This window comes from Hyperolius riggenbachi, chromosome 7, assembly GCF_040937935.1.
Source record: "Hyperolius riggenbachi isolate aHypRig1 chromosome 7, aHypRig1.pri, whole genome shotgun sequence".
Lineage (NCBI taxonomy): Eukaryota > Metazoa > Chordata > Amphibia > Anura > Hyperoliidae > Hyperolius > Hyperolius riggenbachi.
Window position 1 is genome coordinate 235,370,000 of NC_090652.1, and position 17,361 is coordinate 235,387,360.

General features: G+C 45.1%; 2 protein-coding genes across 2 annotated transcripts in view; both read left to right on the top strand.

Annotated features, from left to right (window-relative positions):
• Window positions 1–17,361, top strand: part of LOC137524900 (uncharacterized) — a 366,090-nt gene that overhangs the window by 316,562 nt on the left and 32,167 nt on the right. The gene's annotated exons all lie outside the window — the stretch shown is intronic.
• ATIC (5-aminoimidazole-4-carboxamide ribonucleotide formyltransferase/IMP cyclohydrolase) overlaps window positions 1–17,361 on the top strand; it is a 52,415-nt gene that overhangs the window by 1,884 nt on the left and 33,170 nt on the right. Inside the window, exons 2-5 of the mRNA XM_068245400.1 lie at window positions 9,928–10,054; window positions 13,006–13,082; window positions 14,252–14,318; window positions 15,682–15,770. Coding sequence (XP_068101501.1) covers window positions 9,928–10,054; window positions 13,006–13,082; window positions 14,252–14,318; window positions 15,682–15,770 — 360 coding nt within the window. The remainder of the gene's footprint in view (window positions 1–9,927; window positions 10,055–13,005; window positions 13,083–14,251; window positions 14,319–15,681; window positions 15,771–17,361) is intronic.

A 17,361-nucleotide genomic window follows, 5' to 3' on the forward strand; every position in this document is an offset into this window, starting at 1 on the left:
TGGCTTTCATCCTACCTCTCCAACCGCTCCTTCACGGCCGCCTTCAATGAGTCCTCGTCCACCCCCAACCACCTCTCGGTGGGAGTCCCCCAAGGTTCGGTCCTTGGCCCCCTACTGTTCACCCTATACACATCCACCATTGGCAAGGTTATCTCCTCCATGGGTTTTAACTATCATCTGTATGCAGATGACACCCAGATCTACCTCCACACCCCTGACATCCACCACTACCATGGACAAGGTCTCCTCCTGCCTATCAGCCATCTCCTCCTGGATGTCCGCTAGGTTCCTGAAACTAAATCTAGACAAAACGGAATTTATGATCTTCCCACCCCGGCCATCCACGAACCTTCCAGATGTGCATGTCACTGTTAACCACACTACCATTCGCCCTACCTCTCAAGCCCGTTGTCTGGGTGTCACCCTGGACTCCGCACTCTCCTTCACTTCCCACATCCAAATCCTCACAAAGTCCTGCAACTTCCACCTTCGTAACATCTGTAAGATTCGCCCTTTCCTGACCTCTGCCACCACCAAACTCCTCATCCATGCCCTCATAATTTCCCGCCTTGACTACTGCAATGCCCTGCTGTCTGGTCTCCCTATGACCCGAATAGCGCCACTGCAGTCCATCATGAATGCGGCAGCCAGAATTATCCACTGCTCCCATCGCTCCACCACGGCAGATCCCCTCCTAGAATCCCTCCACTGGCTTCCTATCCAGTCCAGAATCAAATTCAAGATACTGTGTCTGACCTACAAATCTGTCCACAAAACCTGTCCAACCTACATTTCCGATCTTACTCAGAGGTACACACCTAGCCGCTCACTCCGCTCTTCCAATGAACTTCGCCTAACCGCCCCCCGCATCACCCAGTCTCATGCACGCCTCCAGGGGAAGCAGGAGATTTGGGCGCATGAGACAAGTGGACAAAAAGGGCGCCGGAGATTATCGTTTAATGGGCGCCGAACAGGGAAAAAAAGGCGCCAGAGATTAACGTTTTAACAAACGGCGCCCGGAGATTTTTAAGGATTTATAACGGTTTGTGATGATTTAACTTTACAAAATGAGCCCGTGACGAATAACGTTTATGAAGATACTAAATCACTAGTTCTAAAACATTTCTAAAACATTATTATCCACCCAAAAAAATTAATTACATTTTTTTATTTACATTTTTTATTTATTAATGTCTGTAAAACATTATTATCCATAGGGGGTCTTAGGTTTAGGCACCAACAGGGGGGTCTTAGGTTTAGGCACCAACAGGGGGGTCTTAGGTTTAGGCACCAACAGGGGGGTCTTAGGTTTAGGCACCAACAGGGGGGTCTTAGGTTTAGGCACCAACAGAGGGGTCTTAGGTTTAGGCACCAACAGAGGGGTCTTAGGTTTAGGCACCAACAGGGGGGGGTCTTAGGTTTAGGCACCAACAGGGGGGGGTCTTAGGTTTAGGCACCAACAGGGGGGGTCTTAGGTTTAGGCACCAACAGGGGGGGTCTTAGGTTTAGGCACCAACAGGGGGGGTCTTAGGTTTAGGCACCAACAGGGGGGGTCTTAGGTTTAGGCACCAACAGGGGGGGTCTTAGGTTTAGGCACCAACAGGGGGGTCTTAGGTTTAGGCACCAACAGGGGGGTCTTAGGTTTAGGCACCAACAGGGGGGTCTTAGGTTTAGGCACCAACAGGGGGGTCTTAGGTTTAGGCACCAACAGGGGGGTCTTAGGTTTAGGCACCAACAGGGGGGTCTTAGGTTTAGGGATAGGTACAGGGAGGGTTTTTAATAAACGTAAATATAAGTTGCAGTTTAGAAATAGGGAAAATTAACGTTTTAAGAATTGCCGATCTGATACACATTATTTAGTGATTTATAAATTCTTAAAACACTATTTGTAAACGAAATTTTACACAATATTTCAATAAACGATAATACTGTTTATCGTTTACACCACGCGCCCTTTTTTCCCGATGCCCTTTTTTGATGTACGCGCCTCCAGGACTTCTCAAGAGCTGCTCCAACACTATGGAACTCCCTACCTCCACCCATTAGGGCAGCCCCCTCCTTAAACATCTTCAAGAAAGCCCTCAAAACTCACCTTTTCCCAGAACGTCATTTCGGACAGCACCCCTGGATGAGACTGGTCTCCCTCCCCACTGTGGACAGGAAACTGTTAAAAGAAGAATTTGCATAAGCAATAGGCAGCCACATATAAGATACTACACCTGCCACAGTACCTCAGTTTAGTTTCCTGTCCCGGACGGGATGCATGGGAGAGGTCTCCAGGAGTGCTATCCATGTCAGGCGGCAGGGGCAGCGTTTTCCAGGGCTCCAAGCAGCACTGTTCAGTGAACAGTCAGGAGCCCTGCAGCGTGGAGGAGGCTTCTCCATCGGAGGCAGCAACTTTATGCGCGCATGTGCGTGCATTGGAGAGAGTTCACTTCCGGTTGAACCGGAGGTAGTCACGCGCTGGCGTCCCGCGTGATCTGAAGTCTGAGCCGGGCGGCAGGGGCCGCGGCGGTGATTAGGAATCAGCATACAGCTGATTCCTTAAGGTAAGAAGCTGATTAAGCATATGCTTAGCCGGCAGGGGCCGCTTGCATAATTGGATCAGCTGCATCAAATCAGCAGCACAGGTATAAGTTTGTAGAGTCCATGATGCACTCTGGTTTGTGACTGAGATCATGGAGGACGCCTCTGGGTCAGCTCCTGCACAATCTGCTGAATCTGCCCAGGATCCCTCTCTGGCAAGTAGATGTGATTATGTTTCTTCTGCTTGCCTGGATGTATGTTATGTATAGAGGGATTTGTCTAATAGCTGGCTATCGTTTATTATGTTTTATACCCCATAAGACATAAGACTGAGAAGGTTGAAAAGTCTGAAAGATCTTCTACTCAGTCCAGTCAGCATGGATTGGCAACTCTGAATGGAAATTGTGCCAGTATTGTACAGAGAAGGTCCACAGCAATAGGAAATTAAAGATTCTGCTATTGCTTCTACCGCCTCAGCTGCTTCAGATGGGCCTGGGACTAGTACTGCTATGGCTTATCTACCTGTTATAGCTAATCCATCATCTCCTATGTTGTCTGCACCTCTAACTATGCCTCCTGCTTCCAAGAGACATAGGCCTCTATTTATTAAGCATTCCTGCATGCGGTAATGCTCAAAACAGCTGACTTTACCCACCATTTAGTAAAGTGTGCATTCATAAAACCTGTGTCCGCATGAAAATTTATAATTCCTGAGCAGGTGCCAGAAATTAACACCTTGTGCGGAGATTATCACAACACAGGTCACTGAAGGTTAATTAATAAGAATTAAAGCAGGCAAATGTGAGCAGGGAATACCCAGGCTGTGTTTTTAACCCCTTGAATACCTGTTTTCAGATAATTTTCACATCAGAAAGCCTGCATGTGTAACATTCTTGAAGTTCTTCTAAGCTGCAGCAATTAAATAGATTGTTTAAAAGAACTTGACTCGTTAAACTAATGGAAACTGCAGCAGCAATTTCCATTAGTGCAATCTGATTGCGATGCGATTTGGACAATGCACAATCGTCTTCCTCCTGCATTGTATGCAATTGAGCTGTACTATAAGTATAGTAGCGCAATCGCATAGTGGAAATTGAAGTGCGATTGGGATCGCAAATGCGGTTGCGATCGCATTTCATAGTAGAAAAAAAGCCCTAACCGCAATGTTTTTTTCCTGAATTAATGAAAGACTTACTAATAGGTATTAAGTCTGAGCAGAAATCTTTGACGCCTTTGGTCAAATGTATGAGAGTTTGGCGGATCCTCATTCTCGGCTTATTCCAGTCCATTCTACTCTTAAGATTAGGATTAAGGAGTGGGATAATCTAGGAAAAGTTTTGAAGTTAGATCCATATTTTTCAAGGGTATCAAACAAAGCTGACCTACCTTTTTTGAGGATTTCTGGGAAATTTTGAATGATTTCCCTAAAGTTTGGAATGCTTCCAATCATCTAGTGGACGCTTCAGATGATACGGTTAAACTTATGGCCACAACTACGGCATTAGTCAATTCAGCCAGAAGAGGTGTATGGGTATAAACTTGGAAGGATGACAATTCTTCAAAATCAAGTTATGTGGTGTACCTTGTGAAGGGGGTCTGCTGTTTGAGTCAGTTAGACAACCCTCTAGACAGAACGGCAGACACATATAAAAAAAAAAAAAAAAGGTATTCCTGTTAAAGGAATTCTATCGATTCACATATTTTCAATTGACACAGGAATTGTTTGGGAAGTGTTGCTAAGTACTGGTATATACATTTTAGTAGCAACCTCTTTGTTTACTGTTATCAAAATGCTTTCAAACTTTACTGACAAAACTGACTCTGAGCCATGAGAAGAGGGGAAATTCCCCTCACACTTGATCAGATAACTCTGTGTAACTGTGTGTGACAGAGAACAGCTGCAGCTTCTGTGTCCTGTTTCGGACTGAAGTGTCTGTAGAGAGCAGAGGAAATGTAACTAATTGTTACAGCTTTTCATACTGTTTTTTGCTTTCAGAGTTTGTTTGATATTTGCTTCTGTAGTCCGATATGCAACTCTGGCTGTGCATTGAAGTAGACACCCCTTCTGCAATTGATTTGTCCCAATATGGCTAATCCTACCCTCAGTAAATTACAGCTTTTTCCTCTGATATTTAACATGAAAAGTAGGAAAATGTTTACACAGCAACTTAGACATTATTTGTACATTGTCATTTTAGAACACTTGGGTATCGATAGTATTCCTTAAGAAAGGACCTTTTCAAAGTAAACGGTCCTTTCGTCCCTCCTTCTAAGAATAAGTCAGATCCCTAGTCCTCTAGGGCAGGAGATGGGCTCTCTACAAGTCACAGAGGCCTAAGGGCCTGTTCAGACTGCACACGTTTCCAGCTGCGTTTTGGAAACGCGTGCAGAAGGCCAACACGCACGACATCAGACAGTGCATAGAGTGCGCTGTCTGATGTTCACACGGCATGCGTTCCGAACGCATGCTGCACGCAGATTTAGCAAAAACGCGCGGCTGTCCCATTTACTTTTCAGTGATGGGATCAGCCACGCAACGCATGCAAACGCGGATGGCGTGCGTTCGTACGCGTTGCGTTCCGCATGCGTGGCCGTCCGCGTTTGTAATGTAAACCGGCCCTAAGTCCAACTTCACTTTTACCAAGAAGTCAGATAAGCAATGACGCTAGTATTCCAGTGAGATGGAGAATTGCAAATTTCAAAACTTGGCAACTACAGTGCACAAAATATTGGTTATTTAGGCTTCTTTCACAGTGGGACGTTACAGGCGCAGGTTAGAGCAGCTTGTAACGCAGCCCAGCTCACAGTAATGAAAAATCAATGGGCTGTTCACAGTGCCCACGTTGTTACACTCTAACGCTGGACGTTTAAAGAAAGTGCATCATGCTGTGCGTTATACACGGTTTTAGCCGCATTAGACTGTTTGCATATGCTCAATAATGTGTGTTTTTTGTTTTTTCTTGCAGGAGGAGAGTCCGCTGTTGTGGCCAGCCACATGACTAATTAATATGCACTGCAGTGTTAACTTCCTGGAGCGGCCGCTTATTGGCTGGCAGGTGATGCGGAGTTTTCCGATCATGTGCTCTCCACAGTCTTTTGCCGCATGCGCCGTTTTCGTCCGATAGTAAGCGTCAAAAAGTACGCATCACAGACCCATCAGGAGACGCATAACGTGGCTCTAAATAGCATCCAACTTCAAAGCTCACATGCGTTGCGTTGGGGGCACGTTATGTGACCTTAGCGTCGCATCTAACGCAACGTCTTAGTGGGAAAGAGCCTTTAAGGTGTTTTTTTGGAGGGTTACAGAATAGAGTTCAGCCAGCCTCCTTTTAAGAGCTTTTGCATTACTCCCCGTTTGCAGGACCAAATAAAGTTTTCAGCCCTACAATCGAAAGTCCTTTCCCTGTTTAGAAAAAAGGGTAATTCGAGAAAGTACCGAAATGTCAGAGGACAGGGATTCTATTACCCTGTGTTTTGTCTAGTAAAGGAGCTACAGGGAAATTATCAGTTCATACTAAATTTAAAGAGTCTAAACCAGAAGGTAAAATACAGAAAATTCAGGATGGATTTGATCTATTATTCATCTCTTACAGAAGGACGATTTCCAAGCCTTTCTAGACTGAAAAGATGCGTATCTTCAATTACCGATACATCTGGCTTCTCAATAATGCTTAAGGTTTGCCTTCCAGATGGAGGAAGAGGTAAGAATGTATCAGTTTAATGCTTTGCCCTTCGGATTATCCTCAGCTCCAGGGTTGTTTATGAAGGTAATGTCTGGGGTTCTAGCTATACTTAAACAGAGAAAGGTTAACATTTTGGGTTACCTTAAATTTCTGTTTTGGGGGACATCTCCCAATTCGGTAAGAGATCAGATTGTTACGACAATAGTCTTACTACAAGATTTAGGTTGGATCATTGATTGGGAAAAATCTTCCTTAATTAAATCCTACACAGATTATACATTTGTTTGGGCTATTTCATTAGCATATCAGACACAGGGGGAGCAATTCAATTCTATCATGGCTCATTCCACAAGAGGAATTTCGACTTCTTGGGCAGAGAGGGCAGGGACCTCTATAGATCAGATTTGCAGAGCTGCGACCTGGTCAAGTCACAATAAGTTTGTAAAGCACTATCGCCTTAATGTATCTGTCTGCAGGTTTATGCTTCAGAAGGAAAGTTTTGCAAGCTGTGGTCCCACCCTAAGGTTTTATCTCTTGTATATCGTCTCATCCAGGGGTGCTGTCCGAAATGACGTTCTGGGAAAGACCACTTTACTTACGGTAAAGTCTTTTCCGGTAGTCATGAGGACAGCACCCCTGCAACCCGCCCTTATTTGGGTAGGAGAGAGAAATAAGTTTGTGTAAGCATCATTAAATGTCCGTGTCATCTTTTTTATTAACTGAGGTACTGTGGCAGGTGTAGTATCTTATATGTGGCTGCCTATTGCTTATGCAAATTCTTCTTTTAACAGTTTCCTGTCCACAGTGGGGAGGGAGACCAGTCTCATCCAGGGGTGCTGTCCTCATGACTACCGGAAAAGACTTTACCGTAAGTAAAGTGGTCTTTCACTCTGGCCTGCTACCCCTCACAAGTGCTCTAAACCCACAGCTGAACTCTGGTCCCCTACCTCTCGTGTCCCTACCTCTCCCTCTAGATTGTAAGCTTTTGGGCAGGGTCCTCCTCCTTTTGTGTCCTACCTGATCATGCACCTTCATTACTGTGAACCCATGCTATGCATCTGAGTGAACCTAAATTGCCTAATCTCCATGCTCCATCCAGTGACTAAGCATTACCTTGTACTCATACTGTGCTGTGTGATCTGGTTTTCTATTATTCCTGTATTGTCATATTGCTGTATGTCACCCCTAAATATTGTCTGTAACCTAAATTAATGTTCAGCGCTGCGTAATATGTTGGCGCTTTATAAATACAATTAATAATCATATACTGTCAATGATTTTGGTTGCCTCCAGTTTGAATTCCATTTACTCCCCTGGTGATATTGAACCATCATTGGAATGCCAAAGATCTAGGCTTCCATTTGCACCAGGCCCTGAGTTAAAAGGTGGTGCAGATGATGGGGTACCCTTTTCTGCCCTCAAAGTGTTAGCTGATGCACTCTCTGGTGTGCTGTTGCACCTGGTTGCCTTTTTGAGGGGGAGAGGGTTGTGTGGTTTTAAAAGCACTCTATGAAGCTTGCCCCCAACAATCAGCACAAAACAAAAATCTAATTTTCTACATCCTACATCAGTACTAATTTGTGCTTAAAATGTAATAGCTATGCTGCATTTGTTTTGAGAAGGGTTTTCCCCAGGCTCTTTTAGCTGGGTGCTCCACCCAGCTAGTTTTGGTGAGCACCTGGCTGCCATCAGCTCACTTCCTCCTATGCTGTGAGCAGAGTTGTGCAGAGAAGCACCAGCCCTGCATTCACGTATCTCACCCCACCTGGCTACTTTTTCATGGCAACCTGCTGGAAATAATTTCTGGGGAGAACACTGAGGATAATGGCACTCTGCGCCCCTCCCCCCCCCCCAGCACAATCAGCACAATCAGCACAAATGGGGAAGAAAAAAAAAAGCACGAACCAAACGTGCTGGAATTTTTATTTGTGCTTATACTAGGGGGGGCCAGCTTCATGGAGTTTTGCTAGCTTTATCGTATGAATGAACACTCCAGGCAAGTCTCCAGTCTGTTACTGGTGGTAGATCAGATGTAGCAATGGTCAGTGTGGGGTGCATTTCTGATATGTTGCTTGATTATGCACAATTTGTACGTGGATTTAAGTATCTTAAAATGGACCAATCAAAGCTAAAGTTTAATATTGAACTCAGTTGGTTCATCTTCAAGCTGCATACATTTACATACAGAACTTGTGTAATTCTGCATCCTCTCAGAATTGTTTGCATGTCATTGGTTATACCTAATAGGATATTACCCTGCTTCCCTTATGCTGCTGCTGGGTTGCATATGCAGTGCAGCCAGATCAGCTGTTCTCTGGACCAGAATTCCCTGGTTGCTCCAAGTTTCTGGGTTTGCGTTTCACAGATGACCATTCCTGCCTAGACTATGTACTGTAGGTGCCTACTTGGCTTTCACAAAAAAATTTCTCTTGACTAAAAATTAACCCTAGAATGTAGTAAGGGCATTAAACATGTCAATTTAGTGGCCTGTTAATGGTAGAGCATCAGAAATAGAGCATGGATGCCTACAAATGAATTACCAAAGAGAATCTTGGATGGTCTGTGAGATTGACTTGTACAGGACTGCCCTCTTCTGCAGCGCTGTACAGAGTACATAGTTAAGGTTCACTTTTAAGTGACAAGACTTCACATGGGGCTTCCCCAAGCTCCCTGCAGCCATCCTGTGCCTTTGCCGGTCCTCTACTATCCTCCAATTGGGCCAGTGCGGCCCTGGCCACTCGCATCCTTGTTCCCGTCAAGTGTGTTCTGCTCTGGCACAGTATGAGGTTCTCACTGTGCCTGCGCAGGACAGGAATGTTAACAAGGATGCGCACGGCCAGGGCCACACAGGCGCAGTGGCCTGCGAAGTCTGTTAAGTTTAGTCACATTTGATCTATTTCCAAGCTGAATTATTTTGATATTAGGTAATTGACTGACCCAATAGCACATTGGGCTCTATTCACTAACAGGCAAAAACACCGCAAAATTTTACTGCTATATTTCCGCCAGCGGTAAACTCCGCATTTTTTCCTCATTCACTAATATTTTCCGCATGTTTTCTGCATGCGGGAAAAAAGATGCGGAAACTGCCATTATTCATGCGGGAATCATGCGGTAAAAAGGTTGCATGAAAAAGTGTTTAAAAAGTCCACCAAGCACAGCCCTTAAGCCTCCACACTTCATTAAAGTCAATGGGATGCGGAATATATCACCTGCTATTTGTAGGTGATAAAAAAAATCGGTAAACGACGAAATGATGCGCCTGAACATTTTTGAGAATTGATTTTTTATGACTCCCGCACTTTTTCCGCATGCGGAAAAAACATGCGGAACATTTTGAGAATTTCAACTTGACGGTATTTTGGTCGTAAACTTCCCGCATGTGCTTTACCGCATGCGGGAAGTCTTTGAGAATAGAGCCCATTGTGTAATCAGTAAAAATCTCAGCTGGATTCTTTAGGGCCAATTTCCACGGGCAGTTGAACTCTGTTCTCAGCAAGCAGTTACCAGGCAGCAGCAGCATGCAGTTGTGAGTTTGAGAGGCTTTTCACTACCTATCAACTGCTCGTGGAAAAGGGCCCTTAAACAACTTACAGCTCAACAAATCGGTGAGCCAATCTCACTCTTGTCTTTCAGTATTGTGGGCAAGCCATGGGGGGGGGACAGAAATTGGGATTTATCTGATAAGATCTGAATTCATTTTTTTTTCTTCTCCCAGCTCTCTTCAGTGTTTCTGACAAGACTGGTCTGGTGGAGTTGGCCCAGAAGTTGAGCTCTTCTGGTCTCTCTTTGGTGGCGTCTGGTGGAACTGCGAAAGCTCTGCGTGATGCTGGTCTCCCAGTCAGGTACACAGGAGTACTCTCTCTCCCTTTCCTTCTGACCTGTGTCATGATCACTCTGACAGCCAGACAACTTATTATCGATTTATAAAGTGCCAACATATTCTGTGGTGGTGTACAAAGTAAGAAACTAACATGGGGGGGTATATAATCAGACAATGGTATACACCATATACAGAATTGGTGACAAAAGATAAATACAAAATGGAGTATTGGTGATGAAGTAAAATGATGAATAAAATGCATAATAAATTCCAAGACACAAGGGGGAGAGCCCTGCCCTTGCCAGCTTACGATCTAATGGGAATGGGGGAGGGGGAAACAAGAGGTGGGTTAGTATACAATAAATGCATAGAGGCAGTGTGTTAGAATATCTAGGAGTGCAGGTGTGCAGGTTTGTCTTAGGACAATGAGGAAGTGCCTTACAGTAGAGCATATGCTGGTCGGAACAAGTGAGGTTTTAGGACCTATTTTACACGGCGAATCGGCGGGTAGCGGCGGCGATCGGAGTGCACACACAGCTTGCAAAGTGCTAGCTGCGTGTAGCAAAAAAATTATGCAAATCGGCCCAGCAGGGCCTGAGAAATCCTCCTGCGCGGCTTACCCTTACCGCCAGGAAGGTTAAAGAGACTCAAAGCCGAAGTATTAAACAAGATTTATACATACTTGGGGCTTCCTCCAGCCCCATCCACACAGGTCTCTCCCACGCCGCCATCCTCAGCCTTCATCTGCAATGGGTCCCGTAACGTCCTCCAGATGTGGCCAGTTTTACTCCTACACAGTGACTCCTCGGTCTCGCGGCTGTGCAGTATGGAGGGAGAGCACTGCGCTTGCCTAGACTGACCCTGACTGGCGGAAGGTAAGGGACCTGGTGTAGAAGACCGAGAAGGTTGAGGATGGGGCTGGAGGAAGCCCCAGGTATGTGTAAATCTTGTTTAATACTCTGGCTCTGAGTCTCTTAAGCTCCCAAAGTGTGTTTTTGGTCTTCCAGCACATTTACAAGCTTTCTTTATTTATTTAGTCACTTATAGGTTTTGTGAATAGAGCCCAATGATGCTTGCATTTGTTCCACCATTGGTATGACACTGGCCTTAAAGTGCTAAGGGTAAAAATCAGCTTGTCAGATTTGAGTGAGACTGCGTTTGTGTTCATGCACGAGCGTGGCTGTACTGCACTTGTATGAGTATGGCCACGTCTGCCCTGTAAGCTGAAGCCGCATAAGCAGCTTCATGCTATTGCATAGGCAAGGCCATACTGGCGTGTGTGCAGCATGGCCATGCATGCGCATTAAGAGCCCAATCTCTATCTTCAGGAGAGTCCTGGGCAGTGGCATTGGTCTCCAGGAGGACATGGGAATCCTCTGGAGGATCCAGAGGCTATGCTTTTTAGGAGTGTGTGGAGGTTTTTTTCTTTTGGTGCCTCTGGTTCACTTTAAAGCCCTATTCAGTGGTCCTCAAATTAAGGCCCGTGGGCCGAATGTGGCCCCCGAGGCTTTTTCACTGGCCCCCCAAACACAAAATGTGGAACTTATAGATGTGGCCCAATGCACCTTTAAATAGCGTTGGCCCGCATATAGAATAGCAGTGCTGACACTACGCATCCACATACTGTAGAAGCCAGCGAGCACTAATTCAGTCTTCCAATCCTGCATCAGGTGACACTGCTGTCCAACTGGACGGCAGGTTGTCACCTGGGTATGCTTCTGGTGCACAAAGATGTTCTTCGGGCGCTGCATGACTGAATGTCTGCTGCGAGTTCTCCTCCGGGCTTGATTGGGGGGAATCAATACCTAGATTCAATGTAATGTTTTTAAATTGTCATTTTATGTATGTTCTGGCTCCCCAGCAGTCTGAAGTATGTTGACCCGGCCCTTGACTGAAAGTTTGGGGAACCCTGCCCTAGTTAAATTACATGTGACTACAGTACAACACTTTCGGTTTATGGGCAGTAGTGTTGTCCGGATCATGAACGATTCGGATCTTTGATCCGGATGATTCGACTCACAAAAAATTCGGATCACCAAAATGAACGATTCGGATCACAAAGGGGGTGGAGCCAGGAGTGGCAACCCCCCCCCAAGCGGGCAGGGGGGGGGGGGGGGGGTCCTGGAAGCAGAGCGCAGGTGGATCGCTCTGTTGGAGGAGAGCCAGCCTTGCAGGGACAGGTAGATGAGAGAGGGAACATCGGTGCCACTGCCATATGTGTAGAGCACATGTACTGGCTATAATGTGCTGCTAATTTTAGACTCTGTTCCGTAGTGCTGCATAGTGAACAAATGGGACACTTTTGGCTCAGAAGCACAGCTCAGTAACTTTGCAAACAGTGTGCTGGGCTAGAAGGGCAGGCACTGTGATTGCAGTGCAATATGATCCTCCTGCACTCAGCTCTAAACAGCTGCACTTCACTTCTCCCTAAATTTATGATGTGTGTTGGAGGTGAAAACAGGACACATTAGGGTGGGGAATGCTTTCTTTCACTGTGAGCATATGATTGCAACATGTGGATAATGTGTGCAAAAAACATTTCTGCTCTCTGCTCACCCCTTTGTCCACCATCCTCCCCTTCTGTCTGTCCACCACCCTCCCCTTCTCTGTCCACTGCAGGGAAAGTCCTCTCCTGCTAGTCATTTCACCCCCGAATGCTTCCCTAGTAAAAATTATTCGGATCAAAGATCTGGATCTTTTCAATGATGCGATTCGAATCATTGAAAAGATCCGAACTTCCCATCTCTAATGGGCAGCCTTAGCCTCCCTTCACATCATGGTATTCTTTGTGACCTGTTGGTAGGCCTGACTGTGCAAATGTTAGTGTTGATGACCCTATGAAAACACAGAAATTGCATCAGCATGCCCTTAGGGTTCTGAGGCTACTGGAGATGGCTGTGGGATGGCATGTCACTATTGTGTATACCGGTAGTTGTGAAACCTCCACACATCTTATACATTTTACTTTTGTAGAGATGTCTCTGATCTTACTGGATTTCCAGAGATGCTTGGTGGACGTGTGAAGACCCTTCACCCTGCAGTGCATGCAGGTGAGTCAAAAGCAATATGGTTTGATTGGAACAAATTAACATTTACTGAACTACTTTAAAGGACAGCTGTAACAAGGGATATGGATGCTGCCATATTTATTTCCTTTTAAACAATACTGGTTACCTGGCAGCCCTGATCTATTTTGGTTGCAATAGTGTCTAAAACACTCATGCAGCTAATCTTGTTAGCTCTTGACAATATTGTCAAACGCCTGATCTGCTGCATGCTTGTTCAGGGTTTGTGGCTAAGTGTTAGAGGCAGAGGATTGTCAGTGCTACCAGGCAACTGATATTATTTAAAGAGAATCTAATTTAAAATTTAAAAAAATCCCTCTGGGGGATACTTGCCTCGGAATGGGGGAAGCCTCTGGATCCTAACGAGATTTCTCTGTCCTCTGTTAAAGTGCCAGGGTCCCCCAAAGTGGTGCGAGTTAAATATTTGCCTAACTCGATCCTGAGCAGGTGCACTAACCACTCTTTGGGTTAAGGAAATGGCCAAACCCAATCAATCTGCTCTACTTCGCATGCGTGAGTCCCTTTGCTGCACAGTAGAGCAGATATGATTGGGTTCAGCTATTTCCGCCTAGCCCAAACGTAGAGCCGCTGCTGCACCTGCACTGGATCCTGGAGATGTGAATAAAAAATCAAGCTTTGTAGGGGGAGGATTTGGGGAGCCAGCACTGGATTCCCTGAATCTACAGGGGAGGGGGAAGCCTCATTGGGACCCTGAGGCTTCCCCCTCCTGTGGTAAGTATCCCTGGGGGAAGGGGAGGGTTCAGTAGCCTCTTTAAAAGGAAATATGGCAGCCTCCATATCATATGCATCTCGTTACAGCTGTAATAAACGTTGAGCTCTAACGAAGTTCTGTAATGATGGCTTTCCTTCCACACCAGCTTTAAAGTGGAAGCCAAACTTGGTTCTATAACAATGCTGCCCACCCACATTCCCTGATTAAGAATGGTGGAGAGCCACATTACTATGTTGGGGATGGTGAAGAGCAGTTTCCAGAGTAAAGTGGAACTGCCTGACCTGCAGTTGGGTTGGATTCTCACTTTTATGGTGGCTTCATACAGAAGTACTAGTAAGGAAGGGGTGGTGTGCCTGCCCAGTGTTGTAGCTTTCTTCTGTGGTTTCTGTACTGCTTGTGTCTGAACATTTTCTTGTTGCAGGTATCCTGGCGAGGGAAACTTCTGAAGACCAAGCAGATCTTTCCAAACAGGGCTTCAGCAATGTCAGGTAAAGGATCTTCCCTGGGTAATGGTAAAATGATGATATTGTATATGCAATCTGCATGTATTGGGGCAATAACAGATATATTACATCTTTTGTAGATGTTTAAAGAGACACTGAAGCAAAAAAAATGAATTGGTTGTGTACTATGAATAATTACTAGAAGTTTAGCAGCAAAGAAAATATTCTCATTTTTTTTTTCAGGTATAGTGTTTTTTTCTAACATTGCATCATTCTATATACAGTAAGTCCAGATTACACAACACTCAGCATTCAAAATGATTCTTTTAGAGCAGTCTGTGAACTAATGACCTCTCCTCTGGCAGAGAAAAAGTAAATAGTTCAATAACACTTGAGATAATATAAGTCAGATAACAGCCCTCTCCACTGACTTTGAAAGTCACAGAGCTTAATTGCTTTTTTTGCATAGAGATAACTGGAGTTTCTGAACTCTTCCTGTACTGGAACCAATTAGACTAATGTATCTGATCTTAATGTTTTATTTCTTAGCTGTACTACACATACAAATCATAATTTTTTTTTTTCGCTTCAGTGTCTCTTTAACAATTATAAACAGCAGGGGGCACGGCTGAGCAATATAATATGGACTGATCAATTAGCTTCTATGGGTGGAATTCTGTTCAATGTGCCTATTGCTGAGAGCTGTCTGCTGGAAAGCTAATGGTGTACTTTGTTCGTTCAGGTGGTCTAATTATGTCAGTTTTGCTACTAAGGGTATGTTTCCACTTGTGCGGTGCGATTTGCTCGCGGGAAAATGCGTCAACTAATCCGCATACGTTTGCGGAACATTGGCATTTCCATGCGGAATCGTTCACGATTGTAATGACACGATTTTAACCATGTCAATGTCGGCAAGCATTGACATGGGTTTTTAAACAAACGCCGTGCTTTTTCGTTTAAAAACCTCAACTGCTTGCTCAAGTGCTTGCGGTTTTCCTATTTAGTTATATGACCGATGATTCGCGTGCGAATTATGACGGCTCTGCTATGCAGATTTTTTTCTGCATAACGAGCCGCACAGAATTCCTGACAAGTGGAATCGCCGCCATCCACTTGTGTTGGTTGAGCGAATCTGCATGCAGGAAACGCATGCAGATTCGCTGTAGTGGAAACGAGCCCTAAATGTGGCACATTGTTATCGGCTTCAAATTTAAAAATACTGAAACAAGACCGCTGTCAGCCAGAGAGCTACAACTACCCCTACTTGTACCACATATAACACTTTTAGTGTGTGGTGTTTTTATTTTTTTTTTTTTTGTGTGTGTGAAAATGGGCCCTCGCTTTGCATAGTTTATTGAGGAAAACTTCTTACTGATGCATTTACTAAACCTGGTTTAATTCCTAACAGAGTGGTTGTGTGTAACCTGTATCCCTTTGTGAAGACCGTGTCTGCCCCTGGTGTCACAGTGGAGGAAGCTGTGGAGCAGATTGATATCGGTAACTATTAGCTTGCAGAGTTTCTGGGTGTTTTAGGGTTAATCAGGTCAATGCCCTGCTAACACTTATCTTTCAGTGCTTAGTCTAGTTTTTGTTTTTCCATGGTTTCTTTCATAGCTCCAAGGTCACTATTTTGTCTGTAGCTCTCTGCAGCTACAAATTGTTTGATTGCACAATGCATTTTACTAAACAAGGCAGACAAATTATTTAAAGGTTCCCTAAGTGTACAGAAAAGATGTTCTTACCAGGTGCAGAATGCACCCTGCCACAGGAGCACAATCAAGGAGGCATGCATGTGCAGTGGTCCCTGGCTGACTCAGTTGGGGGGCTTTACTGGGGCTGACAGTGAATCAGTAGGACAGCAGGGGACCACATAGACTGGAGGGGGCTGGAAGAAGCCCTAGGTAAATCAAGTTTTCTGTACACTTAAAAGCAACTGAAGTGGGAGGTATATGGAGGCTGGCAGCCCTGCTCATCTATGTGGATGCTGTAGTGTCTGAATCTAACCAGAGACAAGCATGCGCTAATAATTTCAATGCAAATTATTGATGCCAAAGACTGCAGAGGTCTTAAACTTGGTCATTGAGTAATTGTTAAGGTTAGAAAAGTGGGCAGAGCCAACACCAGCCAAATGCAGACCCGGGCAAAGCTGGGCCATCAGCTAGTATTCTATGATGGGGACAAGTCTATAGTGGGAATTTAGATTGAGCCTTTATATCATAGCATTAGTGAGCGCAGAGTATATTAAATGTAATCAATGTATTAATCAAATGCTAGAATTCTACATACCACATATTTAGGGCATGCCTTTATGTAGATACATGTACGCAGTCATTACTGACCAATGGGCCAAACCTCAATCAGAAAATGGTGTGGCCGAAGGCCTTTCTGACTCGCGTGACCAATAGGTATGGCTTTGGCTGCAAATCAGGTTGACCTGGGCGGGATGTCTAAATGGACATTACGCTACCACACAGCAAACTTCTTGGTCTAGGTCTGATAACGATGCAGCAGTGACGGTGTACAATCTTCCTGATGTGACGATAAGGTTGCACCTACTGTGAGGTTAGCGGGTCCTCTTAGTGCGACCATAAGGTCGCATTAGCCCAAAACTAAGGGGAGTGTGGAGGCACGGGGGACGCCATCTAGAGGCAACTTCCGTGTCTGGCTTCACAGAGCACATAACGCGTTTCGTCAGTTGAATTCCTCAGGCGTATGCACCCGACCCCTGATTTTTGGATTAATTGCACAGCACCCGACAATTTACTCTAATTCATTTAATGTTCACATGACATGCTGCAACTCGACACAATAGACAACCGGCTAGCTGTGAGTCTGTGACAAACTGCTCACACTCAGCCACTCCTTTCCTCAGTCAGGACAGCTGTGCCACCTCCTCCCTTCTGCTGTGCAAGTCAAATGAAACACTGATACACTCCTGCCTCCCCCTCCATTATGTTCAGACTCCTCACACAGAACAATTAGCTGCTTTTCCTCTGATTGCATGCTGTAAGTGTAAACACCTATACAAACTGCCCCTGTAAACGCTGCACCTGATGCAAATATTTCACTTTGCTTCATGAGAACCAGC